The sequence below is a fragment of the Labrus bergylta genome, chromosome 4, assembly GCF_963930695.1.
Source record: "Labrus bergylta chromosome 4, fLabBer1.1, whole genome shotgun sequence".
Taxonomy (NCBI): Eukaryota; Metazoa; Chordata; class Actinopteri; order Labriformes; family Labridae; genus Labrus; species Labrus bergylta.
Window position 1 is genome coordinate 33,844,769 of NC_089198.1, and position 23,205 is coordinate 33,867,973.

At 44.4% G+C, this 23,205-nt stretch overlaps 2 protein-coding genes across 5 annotated transcripts in view; one reads left to right on the top strand and one right to left on the bottom strand.

Annotated features, from left to right (window-relative positions):
* The window catches only part of ctnnd2b (catenin (cadherin-associated protein), delta 2b), a 132,279-nt gene extending 127,054 nt beyond the window's left edge, over positions 1-5,225 (top strand). For all 4 annotated transcript variants that reach the window (XM_065954409.1, XM_065954410.1, XM_020647038.3 and 1 more), the window contains 3 exons: positions 739-867; positions 1,781-1,857; positions 2,584-5,225. In XM_065954409.1, the coding sequence (XP_065810481.1) occupies positions 739-867; positions 1,781-1,857; positions 2,584-2,844 (467 nt within the window). In that variant the 3' untranslated portion in view covers positions 2,845-5,225. The remainder of the gene's footprint in view (positions 1-738; positions 868-1,780; positions 1,858-2,583) is intronic.
* A 3,623-nt stretch (positions 5,226-8,848) lies between these two features.
* ankrd33bb (ankyrin repeat domain 33Bb) lies at positions 8,849-22,719 on the bottom strand. The gene is made up of 5 exons (XM_065954412.1): positions 21,357-22,719; positions 18,062-18,191; positions 13,831-13,971; positions 13,166-13,329; positions 8,849-13,042 (listed from the first exon to the last, which is right to left on the bottom strand). The coding sequence occupies exons 1-5, from the start codon at positions 21,837-21,839 to the stop codon at positions 12,386-12,388; spliced, it is 1,575 nt and encodes a 524-aa protein (XP_065810484.1). The 5' UTR covers positions 21,840-22,719; the 3' UTR covers positions 8,849-12,385.
* Positions 22,720-23,205: the final 486 nt, after the last annotated feature.

Below are 23,205 nucleotides of genomic sequence, written 5' to 3' on the forward strand. Positions count from 1 at the left end.
GGTCGATAAGGAGGAAGTGACATTGACGAACGCCACCTTAAATTTTTTTTAACAAAAGACCAGCTGATGCCAAAGAGTGTGTTTCCGCTCAAGACGCTGGCGCTTATTTCTCTTTACTTTGACACGATCTTAATTATTGATTTATTGTTTTAGTCATGTCTGCTCAGCTCGCCTCTACTCCCACGCTTTCAAACAGGACACATTCTCCACCTCAAAACCTTTCACTGCCTGCTGCCATATCTTTACACCTCCTGACATCGAACCAGAGAAGCCAGGAGCCGAAAGAGTCCGTTTCCTGTTTTTCTATCAATTTGAAAATGTAGTGCGAGGTCTCGTTCCATCCCCAGTGTTTACGATGTATGCTACATTTAGTGGAGTAATGCACACACAGACAGAGAGAGATACTCCTGTGGGAGTTCAAAGCGGTGATAATAACGTACCTGTGGTAAGGAGGAGAGAGAGAAAGAGAGCGACCTGAAGACACTCAGAGGGAGTTTCAGGGAGGATGACTCAGTGTTTACCTCTCTGAAATTACACCGGTCAAAACAGGTGCATTTCAAAGAGTGGTCCAATAAGCGCAGATTCACGATGCAAACAGCATGATTGTTTATTTGTTCAGATTCAGACAATGAGGAAGGAGGTTTCTAATCACTCATGCGTTTCTGTTGTGCTGTGAGGCTTAAAGATATAACCTGTATTTGTATGTGTATGTGTGTGTGTGTGTGTGTGCGTGTGCAGCGAGCGCCCCTGCTTCCCCAAGAGAGATGATGGCGTTGAAGGAGAGGAAGGCAGACTATGAGTCGACTGGCAATGCCAGTTACCATGGCAGCAAGGGCGAACACACATCCCGGAAGGACGGCATGGCAGGTAGGAACCTCCTGTCTCTTTAAGAAACACATCCCTCATTATGGCCCGTGTGTTTTCACTCTGTTAGCACGTCAGTGTAGGTGTTACAAACATTACACCGTGTTAGCTTTCATCTCAAGTTCATTAAAAACAAGAAATGATACTGAGTCACTACGACCTACAATTCTATAATTCACTTAGCAGACGCTTTTATCCAAAGCGACGTACATCAGAGAGTAAGTACAACACAAGCAAGAATCTAGAAAAAAAGGGAACAATGTCAGTAAGAGCAAACAATCAGCTTTGAGTCTGATTGGACACACAGGTGCTGACAGGAAGTGACCAGAGGCAAAGCACAACATTGACGGCAGTTATTGAGAGCTCTAATCAGTATAGAAACCAACTTATAAGACATCGTTATCAAACAAAAACCATCGTCATTACCATCATCATCATCAATAATATGGAGACCATCATCATTAAGTTAGTAGGTGTTCATAAAGAGCTGGGTCTTTAGCTTTTTCTTAAAGGTGCAGAGGGACTCTGCAGATCCAATGGAGTTTGGAAGTTCATTCCACCACCGGGGGGCAACAGAGGAGAAGAGTCTAGTCAGCGTCTTAGGACCTCTAGTTTATCCAAACATGTTGTTTAAGTTCATCACAGTAAAGTAGATTTTTACACTCTGACAGAAGTTATTGATGTGAGACTCACAGAGTTTAAAACTCTGCCTAATCGTCCTTAATCATTTTTATTATCCAGCCGAAGATTTCTGCCTTTTAATAAGGCAGTTTTTTTTCTTACCACGGTAACTCTTGGTGCTTTGCTAAAGTGCTCATGATGGATAGGCCGGATCTTTGTAACATTGTAGTACACACACACACAGTTAGACCTGAATAAAGGTTTAATAAAGTCTTCTTCCTGTCTGTCTCTGCAGGTCAAATGTCCGCTGGTTCCTCCACGCTACTCAGAGGAGCTTATGTGTCGCCCACTGACGACCTCAAGTACAATCAGGTAGGACAAGTCACCTGTAACACTCTGAAACTGTTCCAGTGGGCACCAGGTCTCACTGGGTCTCACTGGGTGTCACTGGGTTTCGCTGGGTGTCACTGGGTCTCAATGAGTCTTACTGGGTGTCACTGAGTCTAACTGGGCGTCTCCAGGTCTCAATGAGTCTCACTGGGTCTCAATGAGTCTTACTGGGTGTCACTGGGTCTAACAGGGCATCTCCAGGTCTCAATGAGTCTCACAGGGTCTCAATGAGTCTTACTGGGTGTCACTGGGTCTAACTGGGCATCTCCAGGTCTCAATGAGTCTCAGTGGGTGTCACTGGGTCTAACTGGGCGTCTCCAGGTCTCAATGAGTCTCACTGGGTCTCAGTGAGTCTTACTGGGTGTCACTGGGTCTAACTGGGCGTCTCCAGGTCTCAATGAGTCTCACTGGGTCTCAATGAGTCTTATTGGGTGTCACTTGGTCTAACTGGGTCTCACTGGGTGTCACTGGGTCTAACTGGGTGTCACTGGGTCTCAATGAGTCTTACTGGGTGTCACTGAGTCTTACTGGGTGTCACTGGGTCTCACTGAGTCCTAATGGGTGTCACTGGGTCTTACTGGGCGTCACTGAGTCTTACTGGGTGTCACTGAGTCTTACTGGGTGTCACTGGGTCTAACTGGGTGTCTCCAGGTCTCATAATTAATGATCTCACTTTTGTGTTAAAAGAACATTTTTCTCTCTTTACAGATCTCTTCTCAAGGCCTTCCGTCAGAGCCTTACCCTCCTTTCCAGAACCCTCCACCTACCGACAGCAGCTACGAGGATCAGGCTTTCTACGAAAATCAGGTCCACGCGGGAGGGCGCCCCCCGCAGGGTGACCTCAATATGCACCTGCAGGGCCTCAAGTCCACCGGCAACTATGTAGACTTCTACTCAGCCTCACGGCCCTACAGCGAGCTCAACTACGAGACCAGCCACTATCCAGCCTCACCAGACTCCTGGGTCTGAGAGGAGACGAGGGCGGGGGTGAGGAGGAGGAGGAGGATGTAGGAGAACAGAATAGTAAAGGGAGAAGATGAGAGGACAGCTCCCCTCCCTCCTCATCCTCCCCTGTAGTTACTGAGTAGCATCATAGGTAGCAGGACGACGGAGGCGGAGGATGGAGCATGAAAGAAGAGACCTGAGGAGAAAATCTAAGACATTCACTCCCTTTGTCTGAGGGAGGAGCGAGGGGGGGGGGGGGGGGGGATGCGAAAGGAAACCAGGAGCAGACATGCATGTGCATGCACACCACCAACAACAGCGACGGACACATTTTCTTCCTGTGTTTAGTTTGTGACCTCCTGCACCTGAAGGAAAGAGGGACGGACCCACTGAAGAGAACATGGAGGACAGGAAGAAGAAGAAGTGGGACATACGGAGAGGAAGAAGGACAGTGAAAGAGAAAGATGGATCCGGGGTGGAAGGGTTTTGGATTTAGGGTGGAGAAACGTGTACATATGTGGTGTAGTAACATGGCTTTTTAGTAATGTGAAGCACAAGAAGCAGAGCTGTAGGACATGTAGGACGTCTGTCACACAAACTTTACTTTCTTTCTTTGGCTTCAGCTTGATGTTTCCTCCTCTGGACGAAGAACACGTCAGGACTTTGTCATTTGTAACAGGTTTTATTTTTCTTTCTACTTTTTTAATTCTGGATTCCTGTTGTATAGTATTTGATGTACACTGTACATTTCCTGGGATGCATTGTGTACTGTACATTGCACTATTTTCTGTGTCATGTCAGGACTTTCAAGCTCACCGACTTTCCTGCTTTTACACACACAAACACACACCATAGCTGCACTCAGACGTTTGAAACTCACATCTCAGCTAGAGGCGGATGCTAACGTGTCGCTAATGTGAAATGGGTGTGGAGAAATGAATTGTGGTAGGTCACGGTGCTCCTTATACTGCCCTACAGATGGTGTACACTGACCAGACCAAGCTCTCTTTCCTCATTAACTCCTCAAAAAAGCCCCTTTTCTTTCCCATGAGCCCCTCTGTTGACTGAACTCATTGTGTATATAACCGTGCCAAACGAGGGTGACTTCCCTTCAGCTGATTAAGGCAGGGAGGGAGGTAAAGGGGGGCGTGTTCAAGGGTCCAAATTCAGCCGAGGCTTTAGGCTGAACATCCTTACAGTTCTAACGATGCCAGTTTGTAAATGCTTTGGTTTTTCTAAACTGTGTTTTACTGGGATGAAAACTGTCTTACTGCACCGAGGACTGTGGGGAGAAAACAAAAAGAAAAACTGGAATAAAAAAAGGAACAAAAACAAAAAAAACACGGAGGAACGGAGACAGCGGGCGGAGCACCACGTTCTCCAAAGTTGTACAAAATTAGTTGATTTCTGTGTTGTAAAATAATCAATGTTTGAAGAAAAAAAAATCTTTTCTGAGAGATGGGCGGCAATTTTAACTTCATGGTAGAAAAAACTGTTAATAGAGTACGGATATATATTATATAATAAATATAAAAATATACTTTTTATGTGCAGGTTGTGGATGTCACTTATAGCAGCAACATTATGGAAAAAGACTTGTAAAGAAAACAGCTACATGTAGGAATTCTGTTCACGTTTCATTTCCTGGTCAACACACTAATCTGTGGACTTTGTGTAGTAATGTTGTTGCTATGTGGAGTAGAGTAGACCAGGGCCCCGGGGATCCACGTTGTCACTTAGGCCGTTTCAAAAGGTGCTACATCCGTGAGAAGTATTTCCAACATGTCTGTATTTTGACTGTGCACAAACTGTTTGTTTCCCTCTGCAGCCAAAACAAATGATTGCTCATGGGACGTCCCACCTGAGCGTCCTAAACCACAATAGAGACAACCGTGCCCCCACGCATGAAAACCCCCATCACTTCAGATCAATCGGTCTCGTTAAAGCTGAACAGCTCAAACCAAGAACACACAAGTATTTGTTGTCAGTAAATCAGGAAGTACACGTTTTTAATATGAGAAAGGCTGACAACAGACCCTGGTTCTCCCGCCCTGTGCTGTTTGAGAAGTCCTAAAGGTCATCATGGAAAATGACTGCTGTCCCCAAACACACGCACACACGCACACACACACACACAAACAAACAAACAAACAAACAAACACTGGATGATGAAAAGCTGAACTGCTGTATTTGTTAGTGAGCATCTGGAAACTGACAACGTCATGTATGTCCTTGTGATCCTTAGGCAGAAAAAAAAACTGACTATAAGACGTGTATGGAGATAAAACGTCGGTGACCTTTTTGTTGCTAGACCAAATGTGTTTTCAAAAGAGAATTGTGAATCTTTCTATTGCCTCAAACAGATTGCAACTGCTCCAAAAAAATATAAACAGACCATCGAAGAACCTCTGGCTCTGGGAGTTTATTTTGTTCGTGTCTTTGTGAAACTTTTCACTGCACCTAAACCATACCGCAAACTTTTAATTTGAAATCTCTTTTTTGATGGGGTGTGATTACAAAGACTTGAAACTAGCCTCATAAGTTTTTCAGTCAGTCAAAGAGTGAACTTTTTCCCACCCCTCTTGGTGAGTTCAAGGACACTCAGACATTTGGAAATCATCGGGTGCCAAAAAGTTAAAAAGGCAAATGTTTGAAACACAACCAAATGGCTTGAAACCAACTCAGGACTGAGTCAAAAAACTGGAAATGGTCTGTGTAATGTTCCGCTGTTATTTGGATTATGACAAGAATTGGAAAAGGACTTACACTTTATGAAGCCGATTATAAAAAACATCACACCTTCCCTTGTTACTGTTGAGTTTTGACCTTTTCAGAATGATACTGATTGGAGGAGCAGGATGAAATAACATGTTGAGCTTGAATGTGTGCAGCACCTTTGCACTAAGAAGACGATGAAAAGTTATTCTGCTTTCTTAAACAAATTAATAAAGTAGGGCTGACTCCTTATAGTCGAGTACTGGATTATTCGTTGGTCAGAGCCTCAGTCGACTGTCAGTCGAGCACAAGGATCATTCCATTCCAGCTCCATGGGGGTGTTTAATGTATCATTTTACAAAGATCTGTCTGTTTTCTCTAAATCATGCATGACTCGTAGCCTGTCTTGGTGTAAATATCACCTTATTAGTACTGTTAGAAAACATAACTGGAAAACCACCCATTCTTTAAATCACTCTCCTTAGTGTGAACGTGAAGAAATCCCTGCAAAGTATTGATAGACGAAGCATGTCCATGTATAGAGAGATTCATGGGCGATGTCAGTCACCGGCACAGTCACTTGCAATTGGCCATCAGAACAGATCAACAAAGGCTTTCATTGGCTGTTAAGAGGTGTCATCAAAAGGTCAGTTTTTTTAACAGTTCCACTTTACTTTATGGATCTAATGTGTTTGGATTTTACTGGATTTAAATATTGGGGACTCAGTTTGGTGATGATCAGGAAAGTTCAGTAAATCTTCAAACGGTAAGTTAATAGACGTTTGTTTGTCACTGGTCTGACAGAGGGTGTAGATTGTGGCTACTGTGGTGGTCTGACAGATGTGTAGATTGTAGCTGCTGTGGTGGTCTGACAGATATGTAGATTGTAGTTGCTGTGGTGGTCTGACAGATGTGTAGATTGTAGCTGCTGTGGTGGTCTGACAGATGTGTAGATTGTAGCTGCTGTGGTGGTCTGACAGATGTGTAGATTGTGGCTGCTGTGGTGGTCTGACAGTTGTGTAGATTGTGGCTGCTGTGGCGGTCTGACAGGTGTGTAGGTTGTGGCTGCTGTGGTGGTCTGACAGTTGTGTAGATTATGGCTGCTGTGGTGGTCTGACAGTTGTGTAGATTGTGGCTGCTGTGGTGGTCTGACAGATGTGTAGATTGTAGCTGCTGTGGTGGTCTGACAGATGTGTAGATTGTGGCTGCTGTGGTGGTCTGACAGATGTGTAGATTATGGCTGCTGTGCAGGTCTGACAGATGTGTTGTTTAACGATGTGGTTAAAACTCGAATGAGAATATGGATCAATGAGCGCAAAAAAAAAACGATCAGTGGAACAATCGATTACATCTGACCAATCAGTTTTGACTAAAATGAAGATGATTTTATATTAATAAACATGTTCTGCTAAGCTGTGATGCTCTATGTGCTGCAGACAGTGCTGAGAGTATCGTAAACTATGGAAACGAGCTGTGTGATGACATATTTCTTTAAGAAATAAACTTGCACATTCATGAAATATGTCAGCAATGTAATGAAAACTCAATATTACCTTTGTGTTTCATAAAAAAAAATCATCTGTACATGCTTTAGTGGTAGCTGACTTAAAGCAGGAGGCCTTACCAGTTTGCTACCAGCAAGCTATTCTGGGAAGGTAAAAGTGGAAGCAAACACATTGAATAGTGAAAGTGAAAACTCTATCAGCTCCTCTGCCGGAGCGGAGATGGACTGAACACTCCACCATCTGCTGGAAGTTGGCCGTAAGGGTCCAATAACACGGAGCGTGCTGTGATAGTCATGGCTGCTCCAAAGACGCCTGAGTGAAGGGGCTGCGCACACACGGGCGACCAAATAAAAGACCAAATAAAATAAGTGGGAACATGGATTTGGGCAAACATAGAGCTCTCTCGGTTGCTGTGCTCCTAGCCGAGGAGGGAAAATGTCATTTAAAAAACATTTGAAAAATCCTTCTACTTGATATGATTGGCTGCTTCAACCAAAAGTGGTATTGATGATTGCTACAACTCCGTGTCTTAAGATCAAAAGATGAACATGTTTTAACTTTTATTTGCGCCTCAAAACCGTTTGAAAAAAAAAGCAACATCACAGAAGAGCGCCCGGCAAGCGCACTGCACCAGAGGGAAACAATGGTTTTACTGGGAACACTTTTCTGGTAACCCGTCGTTTTATGGTCGGGCCCTAAAGAGAGAGTTGACTCATACAGATACCTCGGGACAATAAATGATCACAGGCTCACCTTCCTATCAAACAGTGAATCTACCTTCTCCAAGTACCAGCAACTCCTCAACTCCACTTCCATTTCAATTCCACCCATCGGTCCAGACTACAAATGTTTTCAGTTTTAACTTTCACAGCCTGGTTTGGGTTCCTGTCTAACAACCATTAAACAGGATCATAACAATGAGCCATGAAATAATCCCACAGGAGCAGAATTGCTCAGCATTGAAGATGACCCAATGGTCACCTGTGGGACAATCTGGGACAATGTGTAAAAAAGACTTTCATGTTCAACATAGAAAAATCAGGAAGTCTCAGCATGAGTCCAGACAGAAACAGAAAATGGTAAACTTTGCAAATCTCTGCTCTGTAGCATAATGTGTCCACATGTGTACCCACAAAATGCAACACTACACTGACATGTAGGGGGTCATGAGTGCTCTCTAGTGGCCATTAGAGAACCTGCACCTTAGGTCAGAGTGGCGGCCATTTTCCTCTCTGCAGTTAGAGACCCCAGGCACAGATTTGATCTCGCAGAGCTTTGGGTTAGGTTTCCTCTTTTTCCTTCTCACACTCAACAAAGCATGTGTGAGGCGTCAGTGACTGCTCTAACTCTCCCCCCTTAATGCCTCACATAACAGAACAACACGCTGCAGACTCTGAGGGCCAAGGTGTCTGCCTCTACCTTTCTACCTGCCTTTTACAGTCAGTCTACGACCTCTTCTCCTTTTCTGCTGAGCTAACACTAAAATAAATGGTAAATGGACTTGAGCTTATATAGCGCTTTTCTAGTCTTCCGACTACTCAAAGTGCTTTTACACCACATGTCACACCCACCCATTCATACACTGATGGTAGTGGTCGCTATGTAGTATCATCCATCAGAAGTAACTAATGCCATTCATACACCGCCACCAAAGCAGCAGGATCAATTCGGGGTTAAGTGTCTTGCCTAAGGACACATTGGACATGTTGCCCAGCTGGGGATTGAGCCCTTGACCTTCCAGTTGAGAGGCAGTGACTCTACCAACTGAGCCACAGACGGCCCAAATAAGAGAAGGAAACGCACTGATGTCCCAGAGCATTGTTTTATTTGCTTTTACATTTTGCTCTTTCACTACATCACAGTATGAAGAGAAACATATTTGAAATGTTTTTTTTTTTTTTTTTAAGTTTGCCAAACATTGTGGATGGATGTTCGTGAGAAATCCTCTGATGATCAGATCTTCTCTGTTTGTGATTGTACCCACGGAGAAAAATAAAAACACAGTCAGGGGCTTCCCAAGAAACAAATATAAAAACGTTTCCTCCATGACAAACCGATACATGTAAAGGCCCTGACACGACAAGGAGATCGTCCTAGTTGGACCGTCGGTGAGCGGTCGTCGCCCTACTTTTATGGAGTCTCTCTGATTGGCTGTTGGGAGGTTTCATTTCTCTCCAGCTCTCCTCACAGGTTCAGGAAAGCCCCTTGAGCATGCTGCTGTAGTATCCATGCTTTCACCCATTAGTGCGGTTTCTCCTTATTTGTCTCCTCCGCCTCTTCTTTTCTTTTTTCTACTAAAACACCAAGAGCTGACAACACCAGCGCCATTTTCACCTTTTTATCAGACTTTATTCTCCATTAGTAGACTACCTATAATACGAGTGGTGAGCGACAGCGGTGTGAAAATGGTCTTCTTGTATCATAACAACGGACTACAGCCCTCTGCTGGCATGGAGAGTTATTTCCTCTCATGCGCAGAACGTACGTGGTGGTTGGCCGTCGACCACGTGAGGCGCCACTAGTACTTTGCCGTCTGCTTGGTGCGTCAGGGCCTTTGATGTCCTTAAACCTAACTTTGCATACTTCTGCTTAAATTAAAAATCTGTATTTTCATGTGATTCACATGATCAGTAACAATCAGATATTTACAGAACCACATCCGAGGTTGAGTCACAGAACTTGTCAGAGGTCGGACAGGTGACGGATTGAGAGAGAATTTGGCAGTTAGGTTCTCAGCGTAGTTCATGATCATGACCTCCGTCGGAGCAGAAATAAAGGACAAACCACACTTGTGTTCTACGTTTGAGTCACTGTTTATGGCATAGGTGAGAAGAGATCCATGGAGTCCAGCTCACTGTGGTCCAGTTCAGTCTCAAGAAGAAGTCCAGAGCATCATACCAAACTCAAGTCCGTGTCCTAACAGGACCGTTCAGATATTAAAGGAGCCTTTAGTCACATTTGTCCCAGCTTAAAAAAGAAAAATGACCGCTGCACCAAACGTCTCACAGCCTTACTTTAAATCAGGATCTTTTCATTGAAACTTAATTCCTGGGCGATTTATGAGCTGTGTCTTAATGAAGCAGCTGCATTTGAAGACAGATCGCGTCACAGTGGCGATGACCCACTCTGAAGGCTCATTCAGTTGCAGCGATAAATGCGTCCGACAGATCCCGAGACTCATTTCACGACAATCGACACTTTTCAATGTAATGATTGGTTTCAACTTAGTCAAAAAGAAATGGCCATGAAACTTTAACTTAGAAGATAATTGACGTCAGTTATGTTGGCTGGTTCTGGTGTAGCTGTCAAGGTTGCTAGGCAACAGGAGGGACGCCTAGTAGCGCCATAGGGTGAGTGCAGGAACAGCTAGTGATGCAAACAGGACACCGCCTCTGAAGGCCCGGCCCCTCCAAGGAGGATGCAGCCATCGTTCTCCTCAACAGTGTGGCTGCATTTCTTTTTTTCCTCCACTAGATGGCCATAGGGCAATTATCTGTGTGCATCGTTTGAACCATTTGTATACATCTTTTATGGAGATTTACGATCCAGCGGGTCGTATTTGACGTGTTTGTCTCTCTGGATATTTGATGAAATTTAACTAATGTATCTTTATTTTTAAATCGCCAAATGTGATTTTAATCACTGCTGTTCCGCTGTAAAACTGAAGTGTAGTCGTATGGAGGCATGCCGGTTCCTCGGTTAGTCTCGAGCAGGAGGTTCATCCAGCAGCAGTGGCCGAACTGGAACTGGTGATTATTTTGGAAGTGATCAGGTCACAGTGTGGCACTAAGCTGTTTATTTTGGGCTCTGCCTTTCAAAGTGTCCACAAAGCCCTCACAAAGCCTGTGTGAGCTGCTCCGTCAGCTCAGCTGTCAAACGCCGCTCATAAGCTTCCTCGCAGATACCTGATGTCCTGTGTGTCATCATGGAATGGCTTCTTGGCCTCCTGCTGCGTATTCAGCAAGTCTGTTCTCCAGCAACCTGCTGCAGGAGACAGCCATCAATCTTTATTTGGCTGAGTCTCAACTCTTTGTGAGTAACCTCTGAGAGTCCTTTCTGGCTAATTCTTCTCTCTTTGTGCTCCTTTTTGAGGTCCAGCAGCAGATGTTCTGTGTTTGGAACATCTCTTTGTTATCATTTGACAAAAACATCTGTAAAGCTTTCTGAAACTTGTTACACTTACACTTCTTTTTGTTGCCCCATGCCATGAACTTAACAAACTTTCAACATGAAACAATAGCAGGAATAACCCACGAAAGAGCATTAGGGCTACAAATAGGACGGTTCTTTTTTTATTCATCGTTCTGAGAATGAGGTTCAAATGTCGAGATGTGTTTTAGGCCAAGTTATGAACGAAAGAAAGCAAGATTTTAAAGATATTTTTTGACGCTTCATTTTGAGAATAAGTCAATATAGTGAGCAAAAAAGTTGAAATGTTAACAATGTAATAATCTTCCTACCGAAGCCCAAAGAGGACATGCATCCATACATTTTACGATACTCCGCAGTAACACAGTGAGATCATTTCAGTTGTTGTCCTCTTCAGCCGTATGTTCCCTCAGTCATATGTTCCTTTCAGCCCTATTTTCCCTCAGCCTTATGTTTCCTAAACCCTATTTCCCCTCAAACCTATGTTCCCTTAGCCCTATGTTCCCTCAGGCTAATGTTCCCTAAACCCTATGTCCCCTCAGCCCTATGTTTCCTCGATAATATTTTTTATGCAACAACACGTTATGTGCTTTAAAGAAGGGCGAGCCCTGATGCTGGGGGAACAAAGGCCCAAGGGAACATAGGAGTTAGGGAACATAGGGCTGAGGAAATATAGGACTGAGGGTACACAGGACTCAGCGAACATAGTGATGACCCCAGAACAAAAAGTGAAATTAAAAGTATGGATGCACGTCCTCTTAGGGTGTCCGTATCTTCCAGTGTTAGTGCCAGACATAAGATGAAGTGATGACGATAGAACGAAGACGCTTTCTGAATTTTTCAAAGTCAAATCAGAGTCAAAGTGTGCTGATCAGATGTTGACCAGTAAGTGATAAAGTGACGTTTGAAAGAAAAGGAAGGAGAGAAGATTTCATGACGTTTGACTACTATTAACATGCAAAAACATCTTTATCGCTTCTTCTTTCTTGCTTTAATCAAATATGGTAAGAATGATAAAATTATATTCTCATTATTGTCAAGGTTTCCTGATCTACCGGGATTAAAGTGCTTTACATGTTTACTTTGACCCTCAGCATGACTACAGAGAGAAACAAGGCAACCAATCCAGAAATGGAAGCAAACTGAAGATGTGGATGCTCTACTCTCACAATGTGAGCACAGTAGAGCACCTCCCGTCATCTCCTCCGTGTGGGAGGTAACAGTCTCTGCCTGTCCTCCTCCTGCCTCCTCTCCACCCGCTTCATCTTGTAGTTCCACTTGGGGAGCTGCAGGTGGTTGTGGTTACCACTGTGTCCCAGTTTGTCAGGTATGAAGCTTGGGGACGGTGCTTTGCAGAGCCTCACTTTGGGAACCACGATCCCCGGCCGCACGCTGCTCCTCCTCATCATGTTCAGAGGCAGCAGGCTGGCTCGTCTGAACGCCACCGAGGACGCGGCGGCCACGTCGCTCAGCAGCTGCGGCTGGAGGCTGGCCCTCCGATCCTTCACTTTGGGGATGAGGAGGACCCGAGAGTTCTGGAAAAATCTCTTGTAGTGGTTTAGTCTGTCAGGACCGAGGCGCTTCAGCTCGGCAACACGCTGCCTCCTCAGGATCTCCGGCACGGCGTAACGGCGCTTCCCAATACACGGGGGACTGCCGGGACTCACCGTGTGGCAAGCCGTGGCAATGATGGGACTGGAGAGACAGGTGGTGAGTCGGACCATGTGGTCGAGGACGCCGTCATCTAAAGTGTTCACCTTGTTGTTGATATAAAACCTATATGGGCAGCAGGACAGGAAGTTGAGCAAACGCCTCCAACAGGACTGCGGTTCTTGAGCCTGGGCCACCAGCTCCTGCACAACGAGATCAAACATTGAAGTTTAGAGGAATCATCAGGAACGAAAACACCTTCTCAATCCGTGTAGTGGGGGGTATAAAAAGCATTAAGTGGTGAAGTCATGATCAATGTTTTTAACCTCCAGCATGGGCCACTCCAGGGAGAAGGAGTCGCAGAACTGCTCAGCGCAGGGCTTTGCCATCAGACGGTACATCAGGTACGCTGTCTCGTATCGACCGGTGAAGAGAGCCCACTCCCTGGGCGTCATCCTGCGGCCGTTGTCCCGTGCCTGAATATCTCCGCCTGGACACAAAAATAGTTTTTCAGTACCCACAGAGTAGATAAAAATCACCGTTAGTGCTTCCTGGATAAACTCTACTACTAAACAAGCACATACCATTCTCATCCTTCATCGCTATATGCACAAAGTACATTTTTGCTCTTATATAAACCCCCACAAGAGTGTCCCTACTCATACCCACAGTTACTGACCAACAGGTCGTTTTAGACACAAAAGAAAATGTATCACAGGGTACAACAAACACATGCCTCCTGATTTCCTAAGTGAAGGTTTTTTTCATCTGCATCCCCAAGCAGACTTTCTTAGAACTCTTACTCCATCAATAACAACATTTTCACTGAACATCTTATATCGCTGTTATTTCAAAGCCCTGCTGCAGGAGTGGTTTGGAGATAATGAAGGTCACTGTGAGATGCAAAAAGCCATGACACACGTCACAGAATATATGTATAAAAGTTTTCATAGAGGAAAAAAGAATGTGTGGAATGTGTCCTGTGTTTTACCATTTAACATGAGGGCCCTGACACACTCAGCGCGGCCCTGCATGGCCGCCTTCATCAAAGCTGTGAAGCCGTGACAGTTCCTCCTCTCGATGTCCAGCCCGGGGAAGTAGTTGAGGAGGTAGTTAGAGATGAAGATATGACCTGCAAAGAAAAGAGAAATATTTAGAGAACACTCAGTCTGTTTAAAACTCTCTTGAAGCTTCTCTCATGAACTTTCGCTGTTCTCTGAACATCTCCCCCATGCTATCTTTTTTCTTTTTTCAAACACATCACTCACATTGAAAAGTTTCTTCAATGTGATGTGTCCTCAGGGATACCGATGTGTGTCACCACTGTATGCCTCTTTGGCCACAAAGTAAGGTAAAGATAAGACACACTTATTATCCAAGTACAATAAGGGTTTGGTTTGTAGTGCTAACATGCTAGTTATATGATGGTTAAATGATAAATGGACCTGAGCTTGTATGTTTCTTGTCTAGTCTACCTACACATTCACAGACTGATGGTAGAGGCTGCTGTGTAAAGAGTCCATCAGTATTAACTCATCCATTCATACACATTCACACACTGATGGTAGAGGCTGCTGTGTCAAGAGTCCATCAGTATTAACTCATCCATTCATACACATTCACACACTGATGGTAGAGGCTGCTGAGTAAAGAGTCCATCAGTATTAACTCATCCATTCAGACACATTCACACACTGACGGTAGAGGCTGCAGTGTGAAGAGTCCATCAGTATTAACTCATCCATTCAGACACATTCACACACTGACGGTAGAGGCTGCTGTGTGAAGAGTCCATCAGTATTAACTCATCCATTCAGACACATTCACACACTGACGGTAGAGGCTCCAGTTTGAAGAGTCCATCAGTATTAACTCATCCATTTATACACATTCACACACTGACGGTAGAGGCTGCTGAGTGAAGAGTCCATCAGTATTAACTCATCCATTCATACACATTCACACACTGACGGTAGAGGCTGCTGAGTGAAGAGTCCATCAGTATTAACTCATCCATTCATACACATTCACACACTGACGGTAGAGGCTGCTGTGTGAAGAGTCCATCAGTATTAACTCATCCATTCATACACATTCACACACTGATGGTAGAGGCTGCTGTGTGAAGAGTCCATCAGTATTAACTCATCCATTCACACACTGATGGTAGAGGCTGCTGAGTAAAGAATCCATCAGTATTAACTCGTCCATTCATACACATTCACACACTGATGGTAGAGGCTTCTGAGTGAAGAGTCCATCAGTATTAACTCATCCATTCATACACATTCACACACTGATGGTAGAGGCTGCTGTGTGAAGAGTCCATCAGTATTAACTCATCCATTCATACACATTCACACACTGATGGTAGAGGCTGCTGTGTGAAGAGTCCATCAGTATTAACTCATCCATTCACACACTGATGGTAGAGGCTGCTGAGTAAAGAATCCATCAGTATTAACTCGTCCATTCATACACATTCACACACTGATGGTAGAGGCTGCTGTGTGAAGAGTCCATCAGTATTAACTCATCCATTCATACACATTCACACACTGATGGTAGAGGCTGCTGTGTCAAGAGTCCATCAGTATTAACTCATCCATTCACACACTGATGGTAGAGGCTGCTGAGTAAAGAATCCATCAGTATTAACTCGTCCATTCATACACATTCACACACTGATGGTAGAGGGTGCTGTGTAAAGAGACCATCAGTATTAACTCATCCATTCATACACATTCAGACACCGCTCACAAAGCAGCAGAAGCAACTTGGGGTCATCATCATGTGGCTGCAGGAGCTGGGGATCGAACCACCGACCTTCTGGTTGAGAGACTCTACTACTGATCCACAGCCGCCCTTTATATTTCATAGGCTCAGTTCCAGTCATGTAAACTCCGTTAACAGTAAGTTGAGAGCTGTTTTTACCCCTCAGTAGTTTAGTGAGTCACTTCAGTGGTGCAGTCGGACGTTATCCTGTAAGCACTGAGCCTACGGTTTATTAACGCTTTCATTTTTGTCCTGACAGAAATTAATAACTCATGTCCTCTGAAAAAGGAACAAAAAAAAATAAAAATCTGTCATCTGTATCAGTTGTAAGCCTGTAGAAACTTTGACCAATGTCTGCCACGAGGTACCAATCTGATGAACCAATCACGCTACCCATGGCGTGAACTAGCCCACACTTGAGTTGAGGTCCGCTTCTGGAGCAATGGCGCTTGTGCATGTAAGTGAGGGGGCGTGGCTTCTGAGGGAGCACAGAGGGGAGGGGTGGGTGTAGACGGAGCACTGAGGGAATGCTACTTTCAAAATCATGCTAGTTTTTGAAAAACCAACCCTGCCTTTAAGTTAGTTTGAGCGGCGCTGGCTGTTTGTCTCTCAGCTCAACAGTGACGTGAGGGTTCTTGTGGACGCCGTGTCGCTCATGTGTGATCAAATCGTAGTGGTACACCCAGGCTTCGTATGGTCGATATGTAGTTTGTAATAAACAGCGAACCTAAGAGATGGAAGGTGTCCCACACCTTCCATCGGGGGCGGCTGTGGCTCAGTTGGTAGAGGGTTTGGGTCCCATTGGCTCGAGGTGAAATCTCAGTATATGCTGCCGCGTTCAGACATCAGCTCACTCTGATATTCTTCCGAGTGAGTATTAAAATACTAGCTGTCTGGCCTGAGAAACGCAGAGTGAAGTCCGCGCGAAAAATGCAGCTGTTTGCGTTCACATAAAGCCTAAAGACCCTCCGGGTAGACTAATCTCCGGAGATATTCAGGAGATTTCTGTATGTGTGAAAAGTCTCTAACTGAGTCAGTTCAGTGTAAATCAAGACAGTCAGATAGATGTAATGAAGTTCCTTTGAGGATTAGCAGAGTTTAAGCACACAACAGGGTTCATTTCTTAAAGAGCCCATATTATGCCCTTTTTGGGGTTCTTATATTTAATCTATGTACCTACTTTTGTACGTTCACAATAGCTAAAGTAAAAAAAAAGTGTCTGTTTTCATGTACTGCTCCTCCTTGCTCCCTCTACACTCTGAGTCCGTCAGCTGCACTCTGTTGAGCCCACACTGTTAGACCCCTCGTGGGCCAAGTCTGCTCTGATTGGTCTGCCGATCCGTTCTGTCGTTATTGGTCAGTTGCTCAGCACGCTTCTCGGAAATTTCAACATGAGCTGCAGGGCTTGCCACAATGAGCCAATGGGCTTAGATCAGTGATCTCACACTGACAATGACACCGCACTGACAAATTTTTATCGAGGGGGGCTAGAACCGAGCGTTACATGCAGCGAATGCTACAGCTAACAGGAGGACGTAGGAGAAGCCGCGTTTCCGCGGACTTTGAATTTTTGCACATAGATAAACATGCACAGGACACTTGGAAAACACACTAAAGAGCATATAAAACCAGAAAAAGCATAATATGGGACCTTTAAGTGACAGAAGCCTGATCGTACATCCTCTCCAAGGACCAGATGCGCAGAGACTCAGTGACTTTGGAGATGGTTTCCAGGGAAAGTTTTCTGTGCATGTGTTTGTCCACTCTGCTGTGGATTCAGAGTCCCACTCACCTGCTCCCCTGAGGTGTCGCAGAGTACTCTGTCACCAACGCAGATCGATACTTCTCTTAATGAAGCAGAAAATGAAGAGCAGTCTGCAGCTATTCATCAAAGAGCACAGAGAGCCATTCATCATCGTTAGCGGAGGAGAGGCCGGGCACCACCGTCTGATACATGTGGCTGCATCTCTATGAAATTACTCACCATGGCAATTTTCTAATGCCAGCAAATAATAGTGATCCTGCCGCTGGGAGCATCAGACCTCATAATATGCTTCGTGCTTCAAAGTGGACCAATTTCAAAACTCCATTCTTCACATTAATATGTCTACCACTGTACATTATGCATCAAAGGCAGAGGGGGGGAGAGCGTTCAATTATGCAAAGTAACACGTCTAACCGGGAGACAGCCTCAAAATGAGCCGTGAGATATATTATAAGGAGGAATATATGTAAGGGTCAAAGGCTGTTTTATGGAAGCAGACATGGTGAAGGTGTTATAATCTAATATCAGTGGGAGGCATGTCCTGTGAGGTGTTCCTCATGTAGTTTGTGTAGGTAGTAAGAACGTGCACTACCAGGTGATAGTGAAATGCTTCCCATGATAGTTTCATTCAACAATTATTAAACAATATGTGCAAAAACTCAAAGGCCCAAGGTGTGTTTACCTGCTTGTGCTGCGGTTATAAGAGCAGTGTTTCCCTCGTTGTCCTGCCAGTTTACATCAAGGTGCGGACAATGTGACAGGGCGATGACCACGTCCACGTAGCCATGGTAGCACGCCACAATCAGGCCAGACTGAAACGGGAAAAAAAAGAGTGCTTGAGTTTTCTCTTTCTTAAAAACGATGTCCTGAAGCTAAAGTGATTTTGTTACTGACCCACAGGAAAGGATGTGAATTATTCTCATAAAAAGAAACGAAGCACATCAGTCTTCATGCCCACAAGAACGCTTCTCCCACTGAGTGTGAGTGAACTGTTAACTCGCACCACACTGGTTTCAAACTGGAGTGGTCACTTGACACTTACTGGCAGGTGCATGACCAGAGGAGTGGCCTGGGCACCCCTTGAAATCTGATTGGACACCCCAGGTGACCCCCCAAAATCCAAATCTATTATATACAGTATAATGTGGGACCCCTTTCTAGATATTAGTGTATATATAAACGAACGACCTCTGACCCTAGTTGTTTTTGTAAACTGGCACTGTGATGAATTATTCAGAGTGATCTAGTGAAGTCCTGGCAACGAGTTATTGTTATGGATCTGATAGCAAAACTTCATGGCATGAATGTTTGTATAATTCTGAAAAGTCATGGCAAAACATAATGTGGAGAAAGAAATCCCATCATCAAGTCGGCCACAGAGTTCTAACATCAAGCATGTTCTTACAAAAGAAGAGCTGGATCCAGAACCACCGAAATCTAGTCCACCTGTGTTTACAGTTGGAAGTGACATTTCGGTCTTCAAGTCGTAATCTCTGTAGAGTGTGACAACATACTGTATCATCACAAACTGATCTCACAGAAGGCCATGACACGACATCATGACACGACATCATGATACGACATCATGTTGTGATGGCTTGATATTTACTGAAATGATACGCCTGCATCAAGGAAACAATCCCACATGGACATGGAAGAAGAATCATACCTTTGGATTGGGATACATTAAAACACATCCACACATCTGATGATGTTAAAGCTTCTGTGAGCAGCTGATTATGAAACAGACTAAATGTCATGTTAGTGCCTCTATCAGCGAGAAGAATTCATATTTTATCTACATTTTTAAATGAACGTTAAACGCTGCCACAGGGCGCTGTGAGGAGATTTAAAGCCTGCGTTTACATTTTCCACATTAAGAACAGCAGGAGATTTCTCATCAGAAAATACTGTTAGTAGACTTACAGAGAGATAGCAATGCACCACTCTGTCCACAAGGGACACAAACCCACCGTGTTCCTCACAAGAGCTCTAAGTACTTTAATGTCTACAAAGTATGTCTCCAGAGTTTGAGAGAGAATGAAAAGAGGACACATGAAGACATGTATCTGTCATGGTTATTCAAATTTAAACTTCTGTTTTAAGTCATAGCGATGAGAAGACCGATGTGTGTGATTTGTTGCACAAGCTCTCTTTGCTTCTTTAGTCCAGTTCTAATATCCCTATGACAGGAAGTGAACCAGCCGGGGCAAAAGCTCTTTACACTTTGAGTCCACGACAGCACTGCAACAAGCTCTGCCGTCACTGAGCCTTTGTACTCAACTACTGATCCGCAAGGACGTAATATTGGAGTCCCAGTGTGTGATCTCATTGTGTTACGGTGTTGTGGACACACTGGAGACACAAGGTGTAAATCCGCAGCAGGAGCATATGCTCATGCTCGGATAATCTCAGACTCTCTCTACTGCCGACTAGACTGGGAACGACTTGGCCCCACCACTACACCTTTGTGAAATGTAAAGGCAACACAGTCCTGTCTTGAACAGGCGGTGTAAAAGGGGCTACAGACTGTGATTAAATACCAAACCCAAGGTTTCAAAGGGGCCTTTGACAAACCAATAAGGGCAGTCATGGTGGCTACTTCTACGTCATTTATGAAGTCAATGGTTTCCTACACATGGTAAAGAGTACCTCGGGTAAATTCTATGTGAGTACTGAGGGGTGTGACGGTGATATGCCAGCTCCGATGCAGTTTTTAGGGTAAGTGCTCCCAACAGTCTGTTTAAATTAAGAAATATTACAGATGAAATTCATCTTTATCCTGTGTGTTAGAGTATTTGTAAGATTGAACTACAAACTAACTATGACTCCATCGATCTCATTCATTAACATCCTCTATGTGACCTGATAGACATTACTGTCACAGCGCTCCTGGACCGTCCTGCTCGGCTCCGGCCCCATGGGCTATCGCTTACCTAGTGCTCAGGTCAATGTCTTAGCAAGCCCTTTAAAGACTGAGCCCTGAGGGCAAGCTGCTTTTTGACCCAGTCACTGTGCGGTTACACCCTCCCATCTGTCACTAAAGGCTTAACCAACTGCTCTGAACCCTTGTTCAGGATTTGACCTTCAGTGGCTCACCTGAGTTCAGGACCTGATCCAGGCTCAATTGGCCTGTACCAACATCCTCATGTGATATGCTGGTGAGAAAAACAGTTAAGTTTACTCAACGTGCGCTTAATCCCTGGTGTACCTGCATGTTACATACCAGAACATGTTTTTGTACTTTGATGTATGAACATCGACAAGATCATCTACGTTTCAGACGTTTAGAGACCTTTTAGCTGAACTCACAATCACATGATCGCAGCAGTTTAAGCATTAAGACTAAGACTTTTGGACTATAGGATTGTCAAAATGATCTACCTTTGACTCCTATTGATGCAGGTATTTGTGTATTAATATCCAGACCTAATGGAAATGATAATTGGGGGTTTATAAAGGGAACATTTAGAAAGCTACAATGGAAATCAACATTACAGACACATGTAGTAACAACAGATTGTATGTATACTGGCCCAAAGAGGTCCGATACATAGGTACAGCATCATTAGGATTATTAACAAAAGACATTCCCAGGTGCTACAACAGCGCTCTGTACTGAGCTTAGCATACGACCAAAGCTGGTGACATGATGTCCACAGGACTGGTTTGAACCCTACTGAAGTGTCATAATCCTGTTATTTTGAGGTGGATGGCTTACACCAAAATAAAACTGATGGCAGTGTTGTTGTTTTGATGCTGCACATACATCAGCTGCACAGCTGGACATGAACTCCATGGAAAATGGGTCACGGCTTAATTAATTTACTTGATAAAGGTCAGGCAGCAAACCTGGGACAGTAATCTCAAGTAAATCAAATTTGGACTTTGCCAGTTTCAGGTAAGCGATGAAAACAAATCAAGAAGTGCCTGAAAGTCAAACATTTGAGGTAAATGCATAGAACCCGGACACCTACTCGTCTGTTCCTATCCGTCTCTCTCACTTCCTCCTCGGACACTCCTTGTCTGATCATGATCTTGACGATGATAGCATTGTTGTTGCAACACGCCTTAAAGAAGGAAATGGGCTCAGGGCTGTCGGGGCTTGGTGGACGGTACAGGCGGTGAACATCTGAGTTGTCCGGGGGATAGAAAGAATCATCTGAGACGATGCTTCTGGTGTCTGAGTGATCAGGCAGGGACTCAAAGTCCAACTCCTCGAACTCCTGGTAAATATCGTCCTCATCCTCCCAGTAGTTACGTGTGTAATCAGCTTCAACAAACTCGTCGTCGTCCTCACCTGGCACATCCCACTCACGGCCGTCTTCATCAGTCGTTGTGATGGCCATGACAGGTTTAGCCATAGCCATGTTATTTGTCTCACCAGGTCCAATGCCTCTGGACACTCCATTCTCTCGTACCTTTGAACCTTCAGATTGTTCCTCTGTTATTAACACCATTTAAACCCTCCCCTACCCCAACAAACTTTTTCAATTCTTGTGCCAGGACAACTCTAGAAGAGCCTAGAGCTCATGTCCGACAGCCTGCTGCAATATTTGGTCTCATTCTACCTGAGACCAGATTGAATCCTGTTGGTACGATTGACTTCTATCTGTCTCGTCTCAGTCAGGTTTCCTAAGAGAAACTGTGAGATCAGAGGTCAGAGGGACATGACATCATTACACATGCTTCCTATCCTCAGTCATTGTGGAATAAATCTTCTTAGGATGCCATAGGGGTTAGAAAGTTCCAGCCTTTCCCAAGACAGTGTCATCCACAAAGGTTTTATCCGATGCATGATCAGACGTATTTACTCTGAAGGGTGGAAAAACAGTGAGCCTTCATTGAATCCAAATAAACTGAGTCTGCCAATCCAAAGAGTATCCATGAGTTACGAGTCGTTTAAAAGCCATAGTCCTCTCCCATGTGACTCTTCACAAAGCCTGGTCTATCCCATTGTTTAATCATGGCATCAGAACCGAGCTGAGCAGCTTGAGTTCCTGGGTTCCTGGGTTCCTGCAGTCTCGATCAGAAGCTAAAAGTTTTCTGGAGAGTAGAAGAACTCCTGGTCATCTTAGAAGGAAACTGTGACAGTCATAAGTAACAGCGCTCAGACACTAATCCGTGTTTCCCAGTAGAGAACCATGGGCTTCCTTTGATGATGGGCAGCAATGGGATGAGACATACTCTTGAACTGACGCATGCTAATCCCTTTAGTCGCTCTCTCTCTCTCTCTCTCTCTCTCTCTCTCTCTCTCTCTCTAGCTCTCTCTCTAGCTCTGGCTGTTCTGAGGCTTTCCCCTCCCCAGCGACAGGAGAGCTTGAACAGCTTCTGTTTGAACACAATGAAGTGTAAAATTGATTGATACAAGCCAGGAGGTAATGTCTTAACTTCTCTCATATTGTCTGAAGATGTTTTACACAGAATGTGTTAAATTAACATGTTACATGTGGAGACGGACTGAAAAAGTCATTACATCGTTCACACCAATGTACATGAACTACCTCTGCTGAGACAGAAATATTCTTATTTAAATGTCATCAGTTCAACTGGTCAGGCCGACTCCACCCCCCCTGGTTTTTCCTACACTTCACACTGCCAGCTTAAATTGGATTTCTAACCATGTGACTTAATTTGTGTGTGAGGTAAAGGGGAGGGCTGTGACAACCCCACACCAAAACAAACTTCAGCCCATGGGTGATCAGTGTCTAAAGTGTCATTTTTATATAGTGCAATTTAAAAAACTAACAAGATGTGAAAACCTCATCATTAGTAAATGACAGTGAGAAAGTGTATCAAACTGATGAGGAGAAAACAAAGAGGAAG

What these genes read in the sequence shown, in the direction of transcription:
- ankrd33bb (XM_065954412.1), bottom strand. Translation starts at nt 21,839, where the DNA reads ATGGTGTTAATAACAGAGGAACAATCTGAAGGTTCAAAGGTACGAGAG. An exon ending in AGACGGATAGGAACAGACGA is followed by an intron (nt 18,192 to 21,356) that starts GTAGGTGTCCGG and finishes TTCCCGTTTCAG; the next exon opens with TCTGGCCTGATTGTGGCGTG. An exon ending in CAGGGCCCTCATGTTAAATG is followed by an intron (nt 13,330 to 13,830) that starts GTAAAACACAGG and finishes TTTTGTGTCCAG; the next exon opens with GCGGAGATATTCAGGCACGG.